The following is a 20,468-nucleotide window of genomic DNA, read 5'->3' on the forward strand; positions in this document are numbered from 1 at the left end:
TCACCAGTGCACACAACAGAGAGCAGTTTCACAGTGCACTGAAGGAGAACACACAGCTCGCACTGACCTTTGCACAGAGGAACATGGAGGCGATGAGCAGGACACTGAAAGAACAAGACACTGAGATCACTGCCCTGAAACACCGACACTGGACTGATCCAGAGGCCTGCAGCCGCGAGACAGTCCAGAGCACGAGCGTCAAAACCAAGGAGCAGAGGGACGACAAAACCCCTCTAACAATGGACAACCGAGCAAGCATCAACACTACCGGAGATGCTACTGAAGTCGAGAAAGAAGAACGCTCGACATCACAGCTGCGGTCGTCCAAGGAGGAGGTGAGCTCCCTAAAAAAGGAGAAGATCAAATTTAAATCTGCTCTGGAGCAAAAGGCACAGCGACCCGCTCGACTAATGAGGAGTGGAGAAGCAGAGGAGGGGCCCCGGCGTTACCAGCGCTAAGGCGGCTCCACACATGACCTTTGACCCCTGCATTAAGACTTAATAAAACTTTTAAATATCTGTTATTTGTGTTTTATTGTTTTACAGTCCAAACCTATAACTGGTCACTATTATGAAAGACACTGGTGAATTCTGAAGTAAAAGTAAAATTCCAAAAGATACTCAAGTAAAAGTATTAAAGTACCTGTTTAAAAGTGTATTTAAAGAGTAAAAAGTAAAATTGTTTAGCTGATTTTGAGATCTTATGAAGCAGGGCACAAAGTCTTCACTGGGGCCCATATCTTAAAAATATTTGACACAGAAGGCGACAGTAACAGTTTTGACTTCATACTTTAAATAAGGCTTGAAATATAGTATTAAAGCCGCAAGCGGCATCGAACGGCCCTCGCGGGCCATGCTTCGCACTCGGCCGACCCGCCATTCCCTGTGGGTGGCGCTGACGCACCACTTGTCCCTTTTTTATTGCGGCTTTGGGCCGCACTTGTCACCAAACAAGTCAAAACACATTGGAAGTGCTGATGCACAAAATGCAAAAACATGGGTTTTCCAGGCATCGCCATGGCAACACCGTGCAAAAAACAAACTTGGCCCCTCGGACTTTTTTGTCGGGGGCGACCTGAAGAATCACTGTGCCAAATTTTATGTTCCTCGTTGACGGTAATAAGTCGTTATAAGACTTTGAAATGTACAAAAATTTTGAAATTTCCCCATTAAGATAACATAGGCGCTTTCGCGCATCGCCATGGCAACCCAGTGAAAAATATGACATGGGTCTGATTGACTTTTTTGATCAGGATGACATGAAGAGTCATTGTGCCAAATTTCACATTATTCCATGAAACTAATATTTTTCCCATGAATGGGAAAAATTGAGAGGATTCCCATTAGGATAACATTGGCAGTTTGGCGCATCGCCATGGCAACACAGTGCGAAAGACGACATAGGTATGATTGACTTTATTGATTGGGATGACCCAATGGAATTTTGTGTCAAATTTGGTAACATGTGGGAAAACTAAATTTTTGGCCTTCCATACAAATTTATTAGATGCTCTGTAGGGGGCGCTATCGTGCCAATTTAGTTTCTGTCATAATGAGTAGCTTTAGGCCCGAAAGTTTTACAACTGATTCGAATTTGAGCCAAATCGGACTTTGCATGCGCAGACGGGAGCAAATTTTGACTTTTGAAAATTGCAAAAATTCTGATGGAATTTTGCGGCTTCGCCGCACGGAAACCATAAAAGGGATCATCATAAATTGGATAATTGGCTAAATTGGATATTGGCTTCGCCCATTGACTCAATGTTGACGCTGACATGCTAGCAAGAACAAATATTCATGTCCCATGCCTACGGCATGGGTTGCTAGGACACAGGAGTCTGTGCAAGGTTGCGGTGCTGCTTCGCCCATGCACTCATCGTTGCGGAAGCAATAGGCCCTACGCCCTGTAGGGGCTCGGGCCTAATTAGCAACTTGCCAACATTTAACCCATAGACTGTACAAAGAAGTGGACTAAAGGAGTGTGACATCGCCCATAGCGTTCGGCTCCAACCAAATGAAGCCAAGTTCCATATTTGGAATTTCAACCGTGAATATCATAGCATCCAAAGAGCCAATCCAGAGCGAGGCTGTTGAAGGTACTGTCCCCCACACCTCTGGTTTAGCAGGAGACGGGCACTTAGCAATGCTGTCAATCAAACCTGTTGTTAATACAAATGGGGGTGACCTCAGGGAGCCTGATTTGTCTTTTATTAATGTTTATATCTTGATTTATGGACAAAATACTGAAATGAAAACATGAGGACCATCTGAAGTGGGTTAATACAAACATTTTAAGGTCAGAATGATGAGCCTGACAGCAGCAGTTACAGAGAGAGTGGCCATGGTTTTGCAAAGGAAAGTGAATTTGAGGCAAAGTCAATGGAGCCAGAAGCACCCATGCTCACTTCCTATTTGTAACACGGTGGCTAGCGGGTTAGCTATGTCCATTTCCTTACACAGTCTATAATTTAACCTAAATCAAAACCAATCTAAATGTAAACAAATACAGTGGCAGTTTTATCTTGGGAGATTCTGTAGGACGGGATCTTGTCTCATGCATAAACATATATCTGAATAAAAAACACCTTAAGATTACCTACCTATAGCATTCTTTTTAGCCCAGTTTATCCAGTATGACATATGAATTTCTGATCAAGTTTGACTCTCAAAGAGTTTATTTTCCATTTCTATTCCATTTTAAATTGACTTCCTCTGTCATTACACTAGTAAACCTTGTGGATATCCAAAATGGGCCTTTAATAGATCTAAACGCTAAAAAACAATACAAGAGAGGATCAGAACCTAGGAGAAAAAAAGGTGTAACTATTCCCCACACAGCTGGTGTGTCTGAAAAGATTTAGAGGATTTTCAGACAGCATAACATTCCGGTCTATTTCAAACCTACAAAAACTTTAAGACAGAAACAGGTTCACACAAAGGACAAAACCCTGAGCCACAAACAAAGAAATGTGGTGTACTTCATTCAGTGTAGTGAAGACTGAAGTGAGCGTTACACTGGAGGAACAAAAGAAACAAAACAGCCACTTCATAAGAGAATGTACCTACACCGTCGAGAGAGCAGCTCAGGACCTCAGTCTGCTCTACATCTCCATCTCTAAGCCACTAACCGCTACTTTGAAAAGAGTGACATAACGATCTTAGCCAGAGAGAAGGAATGGTCTAAGAGGGGCAAAGAGGCTATTTTTGTTAAGAAAGACAATCCATCTTTGAAAAAGAAAGGGGGGCTTAAACATAATTTATGTTAGCCCTAAATCAAAACAAGGAAAATAGTGATAGCCAGTATGCTAATATGAGAGCGCCCCTTAGGGGCCTGAACGATTATGCAAACATAATTCAGGCCCAGTTCACACCTAGTGTAGTTCAATATATCTGGCTAACAAACAGAAACTGTAAACAAATAGGTGGGTTAGTTTCAGTATAGTTAGCTATGCCTAGGGCTGAAATGTATCGAGTAAATACAGTAATTTGATTATGAAAAACCTTTGATTCATATTTTATTACCTTGATGATTGATTTACTTATAATAATTTGTTAAAACCACATGAAACTGAAGCACACAGATTGCACAAAAAACGTGGTGCCTGTTTCCTCACGGAGCATGTTTCCTCGCGGAGCATGTTTCCTCACGGAGCATGCACAGCACAGACTGCACAACAGTGGAGAGAGCAGTGTGTTTTAGATTCATGAGTTTAGATACACAATAGGACTTTCGAACACGAATCAAAGTATGATTACATAGAGTTCTACGGCCAGAACTCACACCTGCACCACCAAACTGAGCTACAGTGACATCACATACTTCTGTTTCCTCTATGGGGTGCAGAAGTGCCAATATTTTAGCGGCGAAATAAAGTCCAGTAGTATGAAAAATCTCTTAAATAGTAAGGGAAATATTAGTCCTACTGTGATACTTCTGATTTTTTGGATTAAACAACGGTGTGGAAGAGCGAGGATAACAGACGAGGCTTCAAAACTTCTGTCAGTCAGTTCTTATTGAAGGTGAGCGTGGATTCACAGTGAATTTTGAGCAAAGTTCAATCAATTTTTCCTCTTATCCTCTAGCCTCTCACACAAGACAGAGCTCGTAAACATAGTGTGTGGGCAACTGTGCCATGCTTTGGCCCGTTTGGAGGAAGTGGGCCAAAGTGTTTTGCACTCACACTATGTGGCTTTTAGTGGCCATCTGTGCTTGGGCATGGTTAGTATGCTTCAATTAATCAAAGTAAATAATCAATATATTACTCGATTACTAAAATAATCAATAGCTTCAGCCCTAGCTCCGCCCTCCGGACAGATATAAGGCAGTGTCCCCCAATAATCTGACCAGAACTGAAGAAGCCGGTTGGATGAGCAGCAAACATCTTCACTCTAAAACTTTTGTCCACTTGACAGAACTGAAATTTTATTTTGTTTTAAACTAGTAAAGACAAATATTTATTTTTGCCATTATGACATTTACCATTGTTTTCACAAATCACAAGCTTCTACCTTTACTCAGTAGCTCTAGCCCCCTTTGTCTCAGTTTCAAACCGGCGAACTGCCAACGGCTCCTTAGAAGATATTACTTTTAGGGAACAAATAGCAGGTAGCAGCGTTAAAACGACTGTCATCCCACATTACCTTCATAAGAGCTCTGTGCTGCAGGCTCAGGGTTACCACTCTCCTATTTACTTACATGAGCAGTTGGAATGTGCACGCTCTGCCTTCCAAAGCATGGGCTACAAGGCAAAACAGAAATAGAAAAAACAGCAGAGCCAGTGATTTCTATAACCGTTATAGGTCCATCCCCATTAGAGCACAGAGGTCAGTGACACTGGGTGGGGGACTAAAGGCGGTAATTGAGCTACACAGCAGGTGCGGCTGGGCTGCCGTTAATGTGAATGCTGCAGAGAGAGAGAGAGAGGACCAAAGTGACAGGCAAGGTTGCTTCTGAAGTGTGGGAGTCACGCTGACAGACAGGAGGGAAGTGGACCGCACATTTGGAAGAAACAAACAGTTAGCTTAGTGGGGGAGAGTCTGCACGGCTGCATTGTCCAGTTGGGGTTAATCCATCCATCTATGAAACTGTGGCAAAGAAGCATGTACAGGAAGGTCAAAAATAACATCCAGTATAATCATGAATAACGGTCTATAGGTTGTGGTCAAATTTTATAATTTGACTAAGACAAGTAACATCAGGTGAATGATAAAAGTGTGAGATAAGCAGCATTGTAAAATGTTTCACAGTTTGGCATTAAATCTAGCTTGCATTTATTCAGTTGCATGTGTTTTTTGTTGCCAGTAAGTTGTCTCCATGGAAACAGAGTTTAATGTCATACTATGATATACAATTTATATATATATACTGCTCTGATAATAATATATATGAAACTAAACACAGTTAAGTTGTATGGAATAAGAAATAACTTGAAACGTGGAAGAGACAGTGATAAATCCAGTCTCCTCTCTGTAGATTGTTAGAAAGGCTCCGAGTGAGGCCGTTTAAAGTGACAGTGTGGAACATTGACACAAACATCAATCAAAGCAAAGACTATAAGGAGCTTAGGATGTGAGAGCTCCCCCTGCTGAGTGAGCACGCAGAGTTTTGGATCATAGGCCATCAGATCTGACAAAAAAATAAACATCCAAAAGTTTCGAAAGAAAATGTGACTCTTGCAGCAGTATGAAAATGTGAATGTGATGTAAAGGGAACAGTTGATACAAGTTTATTTGTTTTTTCCTAGAACAACACACTATTATCAACAATCATATTTTACCATTCTTTTGATACTTGACATTTTTTATTCATTTTCATGCCTTAGTACAAGCTCGATGGGAGAACACTGTATGTGCCACATGCAGTAGTTCTAGTTAGAGGTAAGATCTTAAGCCCGAGCCCGACCCGACCCGAATTTCGGGCCGGGTCGGGCCTAAAATGTCAATCATTACGTTCGGGTCGGGTCGGGCTCGGGCTTCTCTCTACCTGACTTTTTTAAAATAAATATATGTTTATAAAAATGTATACTAAAACAATGTGTGGATACTAAACTTAGGAATACTTGTTATAAAAAAAAAATAATTTGGATAAAACAGAGAAGGCGCTGTAAGGTAATTGCTATTTAACTACTAAACAGGAGCTGCAGAGCCAGAGCACACTCTGCGCACGTGAACGCCCCCTCTTCCCCTCCGCAAATCCGCATCTATTTTGACCTGGTATCCCTGGTATGGAGCAGCAAGAAGTAAAGGATAAACTAAAGACAGGGGAACTGAAAAGGCAAACACGCACCGGCAAGACTGAGGTGTGGAAATGCTACAGAAACTTGCGTTGGCTTCGCTGAATGTAGTAAATGTGGCGCTTTGCTTTCATACGAGAGCAAAAAGACTGGCACCTCGACGCTGAGCAGGCATTTAAACAGCTGTACTGGCAAAAGTGATGATCGTCAAACATCTATATTATCATTTGTCCCAAAGACCGCACCTCTTCGCGCTAAGCAGACCATCACAGACAAGTGCGTGGACTTTTGCTGTCAGGACCTTAGACCATTTTCAGTCGTTAAGGTACGTTCACACCGGTGCGTCAGGTGCGTCGCGTTCACATGTAAAGTCAATGGTGGACGCGCGTGTTAAACGCAGCGTGGTCAAGACGCGCGTTCACCATTGACTTTACATGTGAACGCGACGCACCTGACGCACCGGTGTGAACGTACCTTTAGTGGCGAAGGTTTTTTTTATTACTAGGCTTATTTTTACGCATGTTTAACTTTGTTTGGTTCTTTATTTTTTTTATTTATCCTCACAAATAAAATATGAAATTTCGGGTTTGCTTCGGGCTCGGGCCTGCAAATCAAGTTAATTGGTCGGGCTCGGGCTGGGTCGGGCTTTAATACCCGCGGGCCTGGGTCGGGTCGGGCTGGATTTTTTAGGCCCGATCTTACCTCTAGTTCTAGTGCATCTACAGGATAATACCAGGCCTAGTATGAATGTGGTATGAGATTGGTAGCCTCGCCTCTGTAAGTCTATCCCAGGGCAGGGCTGGGGCTACAATTGTAACTTGCCACCAGCGACTATGGAGTGAATGAATAATGCACAGAACTGTAATCTGACTTTGAGCATCTGTAAAAGCGCTCTAAGACGAACGCTTTATAGGTCATAATATGTATTTTATTATTAAAGATGGCCCCTTGAGAAGCATCATCTCTTTTTCAAGGGAGTCCTGTAAAATATTTGTAATATTAATTCTTCCATGGAATTGTCTTCTGTCCTTTACATCAGTTTTCAACTACAAGTACTTTAGTTATTGCCATGACATTTAGTAACATGCAAGTATAAACTCTTACTGTCAACTATAACTTAAAACCACCAGCCCGTCCAACTCTTTAACACGGTCACTTCGTTTTATGTGTTTCGTTTGAATTGGCTCTTGCAAAAATAGTAATACTAAGGACCAGAGAGAAACTTTATCTTCTAAAATTCTAACAGAAGGAATTGATAACAATGACATTCCTACATCATGTATTTCTTCAAATTACATCTTTTGAATTTTAATAGTCAACATGTCAAATAAAAATATGTCAGTCAAAGTTCCAAAGGTGCAACCAGAGAAAACATTCGGTCATGTGTTTTACATGCACACCGTGTTCCTGTGGCTCATGTGGCTCTGGAGCAAATCAGCGCCTTGCATCATTCTTTCACCACATCAGAGCGAGCGCACTGGGACAGTCGGGACAACAGAGCACCTCAGAGGTCCAGCTCACAGGGGACACAGCACACCGCCACTGCCACGGGTCAAGTCATAACAGGCTAAAGGAGGAGTAGATCTAATACTCTCAATCTAGTAGTACATAAAAATAGATAAACTAAAACCAACAGTCATCTTGTAAGAAAAACTGGTAATTGTATCGTCTACAAAAAATAAATAAATAAATAAAAAGCCAAAATAAAATTACACATAAAAGCTCAACCAGACAAATTACAATTTTTTACCAGTTTTAAATGGCAGTAATACTAGTTTGTCTAAATACTAGTTGACAGAAACACATGTGAGCCTTGTGCCAAACAGCTGTGTTGTTGTATGGTGTTTTTGACGTGTTATTTTCCCCGTGCGCGGCAGGTGACGTGGCTGCTCTTGTGGGAGGAGATCTCAGAGGATTGTAGGATTTGTGTTTGCAGCGACAGAGCTGGAGGACATCACATATGACAACAGCGCAGCAGGTAGCACTCATACTAGCAACAGGGCTGGCAGGAACAGAAGTGAACACAAGCCTTTCATATGTGACAGATGAAGATGTTTTGCAAGTTTTGACACATTGGGTAGATTTACATGGCCAGTAAAAATGAGATGACTAGAATAATCATAACTGGGTCTGATTTCTAGTGTATGTTTACACACCCAGGAGAAATCTGATCATCAAAACATGTGGTAACAAGTGTCAATTAATGTTTTTTGGTTTTTATTTAGAACTCTAGCATTTGGATGACAAAGTACAACGAATTTTGAATAACTCTTTTAATCTTTTAGATATTCTCTTTGATTATGTTGTTTTTTATGCATCATTTTCCTTGTCAAAACCTGCACAGTTGTGAACAATCAGAAAGATACTCACATCAGATGTAACTACATGACCTTTCAAAATCTCCAGAATTCAGATAATGGTCAGATTTTTGGTGAGCACATAAACCACTGACAATATGTATTAACAGACCTGCTTATCAGGCCACAAAATTCATCCACAGGCTATATTTGAATGAATGGCAACAACATTCATCGACATTTCTTCAGGGGTTACAAGATGGTGATACATAAACACAAAACCTGCTCTCCCCTTTGGATTTTCATGTTACTAATAAAAATAAGGCGTTAGTCATACATAGTGCATTTCCAAATGCTCAAAGTCGATTTACAATTTTAAGCATTATTCAGCTATTCCATACTTGGTGGTGGTAAACTACTATTGTAGCCATAGCTGCCCTAGGGCAGACTGACCATCACCATTAGTCCGACCAACACCAACACTCATGCACAAACCGTATTCATACTAGACAATGTATCAATCAAGCCCAGCCCTGTTTAGCTTCTGAGATTTGCTGAGCTCGGGCTTTGACAGGGAGGATTTGATAATCTAATGCCAAAACTGCTAATGCTGAGCCGACGAGAACTACAGAAGACATATGAATCTCTAAAGTTTATGGATCTCAAAAGTTCAAACAACTGCACACAAAGTGAACACATACCTCCACAAAGAAGTTGTCTTGAGTCAAAAAGTCTGGTTTATTGGATCAATTGGGAACAATTGATCCATGAGCTGTTCTCCCTAATAGTGTCGCTTCGCCCTCAGCTCACAAATGAACACACATACAGTGTATTTATACCATCAAAACAACAAGAGTTTAGTCTAGTCCAAGTGGCTCAAGGCCACTGGACACATCTTCCTGTAGGCTAACACACACACAGATACACCTGTGCATAACAACCAATGGTATTATGAAGGTTGAGTGTGACGCAAGCAGACATATTCATGAATAAAGGTTTCAGGTAAAGAAATCTATAACAATACAAGTAAAGAAGATTTAGGGTAAAAAAGGCCAAAACTGCAGTGTAACTGGCAGATTGATGATCTCTGTAATTACTGGGTTTATCCACAGGGAACAAAAAACATCAAAAAGTTCAAAGTCTCTGTCAGTATAAATAAATACAAAAGTGATTTTTTTTTTTTTTTTTTTTTTCACATTAGCTTCAGAAAGTGGCCTCATTATTCAACACCAAAGATGATTGTAGTCATGCAAAAAGAATTCAAGCCATAACACAAGTTTGGCAAGACCCATCATATAGGGCTGGGTATCATTAGATTTTTTTCGATACCAGTACCTTAATACCTGCTATTCAATACCAGCAGCTGAACAGTTTTTAGGTGTTTTCATTTTTTAAGTGTAAATTAAGTGCCTCGTTATGCACATGCGCTGCACAATGCATATGTTTACTATAACACATTTATTTGTGAATTACGCTTTTACCAGGATTGAGGATGATGTTGGCAAAGTTTGGTTCATATTACCGGTTTTTGGCTTCAGCTTTACACAGGCACTGTAGACTGTGACTGGATGTGGATTTATTATTACACACTTTGACTTTGAGACGCTGTAAAGGTCCCTCACTGGAGACCTGATGTGTTTTCAGATGGATAAAAGTTGCAGCTCTGGACACTGTTTCTTCATCTCTTCTGTTGTACTGGTAAGATGATGACTGCACTTTGGACACATGTAGGACTATGTTAAAATGTCTGTGCCATTCGTTTGTGTAGAGCGCAGTCATGACTTTTGAGCACCTGGACTACTGTTAAATAAATTAGTGCAGTGTATGTATTAGCCCATTGACATTTAAAGCCAAGGAACCGAGAGCTGGCACTGAACGAACGTTAGCTTTTTAGTGCTGGACCGTTTCATTTGGTGCCTACTTGGAACCAAATTTCTGTGTCCAGCCCTACACATACAAGTTAAAAATGTGCGGATCATACATTTGGATATTTCTCTCAAAAACTGTAAATCTCCCATGAAATTATGAACTTTTATAACATCAACCTACATTTCAACCCTGAATTAGCCACACATATCAACCCAGACTTTTGCACCATCCCACCCATTCAGACTTTGGACTTGTGCAGCGGCTGCTCTTTAGAGACCTGCTCAGATGTGATGCAAAACTTGTCTTCACTGTGAGTGTGTCTGGTTTCGTGCTGCTGTCATGTTGTTAGCTCGGTGTCAGTGCTGTTTCTCCTCAAATGTGATGTCAAACAGAGCAGTGACACTGACATAGGAATCACTCCACAAAGCTTTAGCCCCAGACACATGAACAGAGGCAGAGGAAGCTGAAAGCAGGCGCTGAACGGGGAGATTATTGAGCTTGGAGATGGAGAAATGTGTCGTCTGCTAATCAGATTAAGGGCAGAATAATCCCGGATAAAAATGTGTCTAAAATGTGTGCATCAGCAGCCTGCGCCATTGGAGTAAACAAGTGTCCTACACGGCTAAATAAACCATTTTTCTCAATCAGACTGAGAGTTACAGTTCCACATAGTATTTTACAGTTAACTGCTCCAACAAGTATAGGCACAAACAACTTCCAGCCATCCACCTTTATTGAGATGGGGTACCTGACGTTTTATGTAAAAAAGAACATTTTGATTCTCCCCATAGAGTATTGTACAAGCAACTCCAGTGAATGCAGAAGAAATAGTCAGATAAGTCATACTTTTTGGGATGAGAGCTGCTTGGCTGTGCTCACCCTGCTCCGTGACGCCGTATGACAGTATGATGCATGATTCCAGAAATTCATGCAAGTGAATACCAACAATCTGCCAAAGGATTTGTGAGAGCTGGAAATGAGTTCAGTGTCACAGGGAACTCCCTCCTCTATGGTTTGAAAATGAGACACACACACACACGACAACTTTGAGCTGACAATCATGCTTTTGTAGTTTTACAGTCACTAAATGAAAGGATTAAGAACATTCTGCCACGTGCTCCATGAACGCTCTGAACACACCCGACAATCAATAAGGAGAAAACTTCATTAATGGGTCTAATGTCTTTTCCTTTAATTTAATTTTTATTTATTGAATGGAAGAAATGTTACGATACTTCATCAATCATGAGTTAATAATGACAGTTTTAGATGCTTCTGGACAATGATTGATGGACAGTTGTGATAAAATCCATGTTTGATTAATGGAGTGAAAGTTAATTGTTTTTCTGCAATATGAATCTTTGTCAATTCTAAATGATTAGTCTCTAATAAAAAATGTTCCGAGAGTGGCAGAACAGCTCCATACTCTAGAGCAGGAGACATTGCACAGTGAGAGTGCACCTGCATGTAGTGTGTTGTGTTGTGTTGTGTTGTGTTGACATGTTGATTCCAGACGTGGAGTAATAGGATGTGCTTATAGGCAGTATGTTGTAATACAAGAATGAATGAATAAGCAGGACTATTTGTGAATTTGAGTAACTTCTGCACTTGTATTTGATATTCCATTTGTAGATGAGGGGAATGAAAACAGAATGCCACATAATGCATCAGTGATTAGCGTGGGTAAATGATCTAAAACCAGACAGTCTGCTGAGTGCTGAGATATTGGCAGTTCCCTGATTGCTATGATCTGCTTCCACAGTAATCACTACAGCAGCATAAGGTTTATTTTGTTTAGAGACAAGTGTTCATTTTGATTTGCAGACCAATTAAGAGAGAGTAAAGTATGTTTACTAGAATCTATTACAGTTGTGCTTTGATGATCATAGTTCAAATTCAAAGGACATAGATTATTTGTTCAGATTAAATTTTACTGATGATTTTTTTTTTTTTTTTATTCATGTTCGTGCTCTGAAATTTTAGCAAATAATAGGAATAAAAATGGCTAACTCAGACTATTTCTGTGAACATTCGAATGCTATTAAACACTTGATTTTTGTGCAAGACTAAATCAGAGAAAGTTCTCCCACACACCTGTCACATTCGCAGGTCAATCCAACAATTAGTTTTTACTTTCTTCACCCACACAGAATGTTAGACAAAGTGAAATAATTAGTGATATTTGAATCTCTTCTAAAACAACACTCAAAACAATGTGTTACAAAAGGAAACTGCATGTCTGGATACACTACTACCCAGTATGGTGTACCTTATGAAGTATAATTTTATCATAGTCACAGTTATCCCACCTGATCTGCCCAAATGTGTTATAAAAGTGGGCAACATCACAGTAAAAGACTCATTTATATTGGAAAATAAACTTGTTGTATTGCTTTTGGGGCGAGAGAACATTGTATTTATGGAGACATAGTAAATTGTGTCATCATTATAAAATAGTTCTTTTATTATTCTATATACATCCACAACAGTACAAACATTCTGCTGTATTTTGGATAAAGGAAATATAACTGTGCATGGTTCATTGAATATTTGTTCTCTTACGTGAGTGCCAGATCTTTTGTTCAATGGTGTCAAAACCCTTTAGTTCCCTCTTTCACCATTGGCCTTTCTTAAAACCTACAGACTTGACTTAAAGGTGATATTTACAGACACTGGGCGTGCTAAAATTTAATTAAGAATGAGAAGACTTTTGGTGAATGGTTGTCAAATATAGCTTTTGTCTGAAGAATTCAACATCACATAGAAGCCAAAGCTAGTGCGTGCGACAGTGTCAAAGCAATTGAAGCTTCTGTTTGAGTGGAGACATGCAAGTCACAGAAATAGACTGTTTAATTGACAGCTGCTGTTGGCTCTGTAAATTTGATTGGGGACAGGAAGACGTTCTGTGTCTGTACTACTCAGCAATCGTGGCAAAATGTATAGGGCATAGGGTTTGGAGACTTTCTCTTCTCAATATTCATTTCCTGTAGTTACTTGTTGTGATATTTCTGTTAATGGAACCATCACTCTGATAGTCCACATATGTCAAACTCAGGCCCAGGGGTCAAATCTGGCCCGCGGTGTAATTATATTTGGCCCGTGAGATCATATCAAATGTTGTGCACCACTAATACTACAAATCTCAGAATGCTTTGCTAGTACGTTGGTGCGCAGTGGAGACCAATGCACAAAGTAAACCAGTAAATCAGTGTAGCAAATTGAGCTTGAATATAATGTTTTCTCTGTGCACTTTTTCTTCTCCAAGGCATGGACTGTTGATAGTTTGAAAGTCAAATTTTCAGTGAATGAAATTATTATTATTATTATTATTTTGTTGTTGGCCTGTGAAAATAAATATTTACTTTATAAAGAAACTTGAAAAGCTACAGAGAGAGATGATGTATTTGATTTATTTGAATAAGAAAATACTAGAGCTGTGTCATTCATTTCACATTGAATTTCTCATATGTTTGTAATATCAAACTTGTATTTAAGCAAAACTAAGTTTGTTTCTATATGAAAAGGTTAAACATTACACATCAGGTGCAGTCAATTTTTCAATAAATAATGAGTTTGTCCTGTGAATTTGTCTCAAGTTTTAATTTTGGCCCACTGTGAATTTGAGTTTGACACCTCTGTGATTGTCCATTAAGATCAAAAAAGAAGATTATAGGATGAACCCAGCAAGAAATGTGGTCACGATACTAAAATTTCTAACTCTACTTCGATACTAAGGAACAGACATGACAATTTGACTTCGATACTTCAGCGATGAAAGACACTCTTCTTTTAGACAAGTCAGTCAACCAGTCTTATGTTTAATTAATTCTTCAGTGGTCCAGGTTGGTTCCATAGTGGTCCATAGGCATTTACTAGTCTGTGGTCTTATACTTGTGCCGTTACAGCTCAAGATCATTCTAAAGCTATTCAGGAAAGGTTCATTTCTGTCTCGTGAATGTAACATTTTTAATACTGAGTAAATTGCAATACCATTTTACCAACAAGCATTCATTCATTTAAAAACATTAAAACTTCCTGTAACCAGCAGCCAGTCCGTAGGTAACGCCTCAGTCAGATGCGAGCAGCACTAGAATTCCAGATTAGCAGAGCGAACCAGCACGGTTCAGCAGGAAACTGTTTTTGAGGCTGTCACTGGGGGGGAGAGTAAAGCCCACCAGGTGTTACATTTAGTCTTTTCACAAGAACTGAGGAAAGGAGAGAGCTGGGAGAGGATGCATCTGCTGCCTTCAAACCGGAAATATGAAGAGCTGACTGTATAACCTGCTCATGCATTTCTCTTCCTCGCTGCACACACCGGAGACGTGCCACAACCAGCAGTTATGACAAAGTGTTCAGTTTTTACAGTCATCAAGAGTAACTCGCATTAAACTGATTTGGAGTTTTTAAAATTGTACCTGGATCATCTTAATTGGGGATATGACTGACAGCTCAGTTCAAAGATTTCAACTAAAACATCCAACATTTCCGTCGAGCTTTTGTTTGTAAAGACAGTTTTACAGTACTGCAGTCGCTTATACAGACTAGATTAAATATAACCCCAAAAACGCACCTAGGGTAGTTCTTTTTTATTTATTTTTTGCATTCATTCTGAAACTATCTGAAGGTGTTTCGTGTCTTCAATCTCCAGAGTGTCTCCTAGGTGTATGGTTCATAAATACATCTTAAGGCTGCTGCTAGAGAACACTGTAACTTCCAAGCTTCCCCTGGTACTTTTGATGAAATACACTTCTTGAGATTCCAGTCACTAAGTTGCATGGTGATGAGTAATCAGAAAGGTCACATGGAATGAGTTTATCTTGAACAGTATCTACGCACTTATATTGTTCAAGGTGTGTTTTGGTGTAAAATTTAAAAATGTCTTACCTCCAGAATGCGGAGGAGGGCCACACAGCAGCACCACCCCTTGTCCTTCCCGAACTGACACTGAGCTTCTCCTTTGGGTCTTGAAGTGTTCCAAATCTAAACGAGACGAGCAAACAGTAAGCAACAAAGGCACTATATTCATACGATTCAGCATTCACACCTTGGACCAAAGAATAATAAATATGATGATGTCGGCACACATCGGCCGGGCAATTATTAGCGCCCAATTATAGTAACCCTGGGGCAAACCAACGGGGTTCAATCATGGGCCCGCTTTTGTTCCGTTTATATCATGAATTATTATGTGTTTTTGATGTGAAATACATCCTTGTTTGGGTTGAATAAACAGTAATTTATGCACAAGGGAAAAACGAGGAGGAAGCAGCTAAAATCCCAAACCATGGTGCCTTTTCTAACTGGCTTTATACTGTACACATTTGTCTATATTTTAATGTCATGCGATGCTAATTTCACATCAAACCTACTGCTTCACCAGCTGGTTACAGGGCTTTAAGACAACAAGGGAGCCCGTCCACGTCATCTGCATACAGGCTTTGAGTCCTGCACAGAAAACCTTTACTCTATTAATCCTGCAGCATTTTGACACATTTAAAGTAGAAAGTAGAGGTCAGACAAATTGCTCGAGTATGTTTTAGGGAAATTACTACATAAGTGTCTGGACATAACATCTGATTTATAATTTATTGAGTGTAATTAGAAGAAAAAAGGCTCTGATTTAGCAAGGACAGTTTGAGCAATGTAAACTAATCCTAACCCAATGTGAGCAGAGGTGAAATGTGAAATCAGTGTGTGCCAATTAAATATCTAACCAAACCTCATTCAAATTCAACTTTAGGATTTCCTCAAGTTTTACAGGAGGGGCCTCTCATAATTATGTGACTAATGGGAATAGTCACATAATCACATAATTAATGAATAGATAAGCAATTTGAATAATTTTGCTTTCTTTGATATTTCACATTATGACAACATTAAGGTTTTGAAGACATGTCACCAGTTAAAAAGAGTGCTTAACTGCCTCCTGAAACAACAATCAGGCAGTAGCTGTGATAAACATTAGGAATTTAAAACGAGATTCAGAAACTGCACAAGCACCAAGGTGAAAAACACTTTGCTTAACTGTAGAAGTGCTGTTGTGTGCGGCGTGTGACTGCAGACCTACAGTTTTACAGTGTTGTATAATTGCATATTTGAAATGACACACTTGATTCTTTTCATTCCCCTGTTCTCGGGGCCATTACTGTAGATCACACAGATATAACACTTTTGAGTTCCTTATAATGAATGTCCTCAGTACTCAGTTTTCTTACAGGCAGTAAATAATACGGAGATTTCCTTTTCATCATTTTTTGATTTAGTGTATGCTTGGTGACTCCAAATGACTCTTAATTAGTTTTGTTCTAGATGTTTCCACTGCCATATGGAAGACATTTTCAATCAATGATTGAAGGAAATCCAATGTGTAATTGTGCCTGATAAGTACAAGTATAAATTTGTTTTGAAAGTGTACTGTTAATATGTGAACAAAAGGGTAATAACCTTTCAGTGCAACACTTTCTAAGCAAAGGTTATTGAGGTTATCAGTCCACACTGTGAGAACACAGACATTCAGCCGGCTGAGGCGCGTTGTAGATGTTCATTGAGAGTTACATTGAGCTCTAGTAAAAGAGTTGTTTTATTTGTTGCCTTTGCAATGAGAAAATGCTAAAGCAATGTCCAGGCAACTTTTATAAGCAAAAATGTACTCTGAGTACACCGTGGTAATACATTCAGTTCTGCTGGTTTGATTGACATGTTTACTTGAAGAACAACACTTTCTGCCTCTCCTTCCTGTCAGAGAGCTGTCTGGGCCGATACTGTGATACCTGTGCAGCACCTGACAGTGGGATTTTTTATTATTATGTTGTTTCTCCATTACAAGCTGTCATTCAAGATTGACGGAGCTGATGTCCACAATGTGGTGCAATTGTGAACTTTTGACCTGTGAATTTGTGGTGTAAAAGTGATACTGTTCATAAAAGAACACACTGGAAAAATAAGTCTGAGTAGTTCAAACATTGCCCCAAAGGGAAACCATAGCAACCACTGAGGTACTGCTCAAGCCTGCTCAAGGAAATGTAAATCTTGACTTGTAGAACAATTTAGCATTATTTGAGTACAAACTAAATACATTCTTTAACTAAATATTAAGTTAATTTGATTGAACGTGCTTAGTGAGAGAGCATTAGGCAAAATCTAATTCTAACACATTCTACCATGTTAGAACATTGTTCCCTCATCCAAAACCTGCCTGAAGAGGTTTTAGATGTCATCCTTGCATGTTTCAGTAATTTGTCTCCCAGCCCCTATTCAAACCTTCGTTTGCTGTAAGATTCTGTGTAACGCTGAGCTCACAACCTTATGTCATCCATGCTTCCACACGGCAATTGTCCATAAATATACAAAAACATGATATAAAACTGTACACAGCAACTTGACAAACCTGATGTAATGTGCAGTAGTTTCATTAGTGGGATGCAGCTGATTGTGTTGTGATAGTGCTCTGAAACTTATAAAATGTGTTAATATGTTGTTTTTGGTGAGTATAGCAACTTCAATCTAAATATGTTATATATGTTAGAAGTAAAATGTGTAAGAAGAAGCAAAATACTCCCTCCATGGAGATTCAGAACTGGCTGTGAAAAAGTGAGTGTACAGAAGATCTATCAGCCAGAGCAGAAGCAGGAATTCAGCATTAAACCTCTCATAACATGCAGATCTACTGGTCTGATTTATGAACTTGTTTGCCCGCTGTTCCAGACTGGAAAAACAACACGCCACCACTGCCCCAGAATAATTGAGCATGTGAAAGAAGTCCATAGACGGATGACAAATTTGCTGTCCGTAGTCATTTTTACTCTGCGAATCACTGTCCCCCTAAATTATATTTTCTGGGGCTCCGACACCAGGAGGACGTGAGGAGAGGGGAGGTGTGCCATGCATGTCTGAGATGTGGATTTAGGATGATTTTGTGAGAGCGTTACGGTGAGTGTAGAACTCCATCAAGCTGAATTAGACAATTTATTTTTATAGCTTGTCATATTTTACAAATTGCTACCTTCCAGTGGGCTTCAAAGGAACGTCTGCTTGTCTGGTTATCTCTAAACTGTCACTTGGAGGTGATTAATGGTGTAGCAGGCCTAATTGACTTCCCTGTTGTCAGGAGCTTTTATCTGAGACTGCTGTAGCTCATCAAAGAGCACTGATTAAAGGGAACTATACTTACCTGGATTTGCCTTTAGTGCTCAATATCTGGAATTGTGTGCCAAAATAATCAATTGGGAGACAGTCTAACAAATATTGCTCCATCTGATGCACAAACTACTTTGATTTGGCTAAAACAAACTCGCTCCTACAAAAATATCCAAAAAGCTTTTGTGTGCATGGCCTCTTACTTTCATCTGATGATAGATGGTTAGATAAAAGCACCCACAACTAACCAAAATATGGGCCTATAGAACAAAGTGGCCAGCACACATCTGAGGCACTGAATTTATTCCACCCAAAAATCTTTTTGGCATTATTTGGGTAGAGATCAAAGCTGGTGTCCTTTTGAAGCCTTGCTGTGTACTTCACTGAATGTCCCTGTCCATGTGAAAATGGTGGAGCGCAGTGGCCCCACTCGTGCTGAAAGCATGGGGCACTGGTGATGAATTCAGCACCACAAAGCCACGAACTACCAAAAGAAGAGCTATTGTTGTGAAGAAGGCTGGAGAGGCCTCATTTGGTGCACAATACAGCTGTGTAAAGCTAAAGGTCTGTGTGAGGACTGTCTGGAGACTGGCTCCTCAGAACTCACACAGCTGTGGACACACCACTTTAGAGCCATCACAAAGCCATTTGCTTCCAAAGTCCACTACAAATGTTCAATTCACTAGGCTTTTCAACTAATGTGAGATTATCCAAATAGTTGCATTCAGGTAAGTATTCGCTCTGGTCAGATATCAAAAGAATAAAAATGAGGTTCTTCTTCTTGCAACTTTTAGCACTTGTTTTGTAAGTCTGCACTTGTGTAATTGTGCAAAAGTGGCAATGATACAATGATTAATCGGTGTAGATCAGGTAAATGGGATGTCCCATCTAAATGTATTAACATCAATTACTTGAAACCTGGCTTGGCATTCTAAACAATGATCCTGTTTGGGCTGATGATCACTTCCCAGACATTTGAGCTTTCCAAATGCCACAACAACTTATCGTCCTTCAGCAGACCTGTCCAAGCGTGACCAGGAGTGTCTCAGGTGCCAGTGTGTAATAATGTGCTCTGTCTGGAAGTCTGTGCCCCAGATGTGGAATAACTCAAGTGAACATCAATGATCAATTATGCACAATTATCACTAAGATGGTTTAGTCAGGTTAGAAATTGAATCAGGTTGTTGGAGAAAAGGTGCGATACTCGACATTAATATTCTAAATTATAAAACGTTTCCTTTTCGTGAGTTTTTGTTCAGTATTGATACTTGAGCATATCGTTTTGACACTAGTGGTAGTCAGTAGTTAGTATCGGTTCGTATCTGGATTACAGATGAGACGGTACGCAATAATATTGTTTATCATGATAAAAAGATGGACGATTATATCAAGTGTCCCACGAATGATTATCGTGAGAATTGCCAACAAAGATAATCGCCATTATATCACCAGAATGTGCAGAAAAATAAACATATCCACAGTCTTCTCTTCTAGATCATTGTTGTTTTCACTTATAATAAAGCTGCCGTTTAAATATGGAACCTCTTCATGATATTAAAATTATAATTGATATCCATAGCCTTTTTTTGGCCATGATAATCGTGACACAAAATTTCAATATTATCCCAATACAATCTGGATATTCTTTTTTTTTTTTTTGCACACCTAGATAATAAGTGATGTGAGTGAATCGATTATATTTCAAAATTGCCTATAATTTTGTTGCATTAAATAGATAAAATAAATAAAATAGACACAATTCTGGGTTAACCATTGCAGTGCAGTCAACAGATACGCGTTTCCTTCATGAGGGAAGAAAACACCTATCTGTTGATCTTTACAAAAGGGTTAGTACCTCGCATGCTCACCATACGTGAAAAACACTAAAAGGGCGATTCATTCTTTGCATAATCATAACCAAAGCAAAAAGGGAC

General features: G+C 39.6%; 1 protein-coding gene across 2 annotated transcripts in view; it reads right to left on the minus strand.

The window, feature by feature from the left end:
• The window catches only part of cntn4 (contactin 4), a 154,535-nt gene that overhangs the window by 81,415 nt on the left and 52,652 nt on the right, over positions 1-20,468 (minus strand). For both annotated transcript variants that reach the window (XM_033967008.2, XM_055221898.1), the window contains exon 5: positions 15,283-15,378. In XM_033967008.2, the coding sequence (XP_033822899.2) occupies positions 15,283-15,378 (96 nt within the window). The remainder of the gene's footprint in view (positions 1-15,282; positions 15,379-20,468) is intronic.

Source organism: Periophthalmus magnuspinnatus, chromosome 5 (genome assembly GCF_009829125.3).
Source record: "Periophthalmus magnuspinnatus isolate fPerMag1 chromosome 5, fPerMag1.2.pri, whole genome shotgun sequence".
In the NCBI taxonomy this organism is placed as follows: Eukaryota; Metazoa; Chordata; class Actinopteri; order Gobiiformes; family Gobiidae; genus Periophthalmus; species Periophthalmus magnuspinnatus.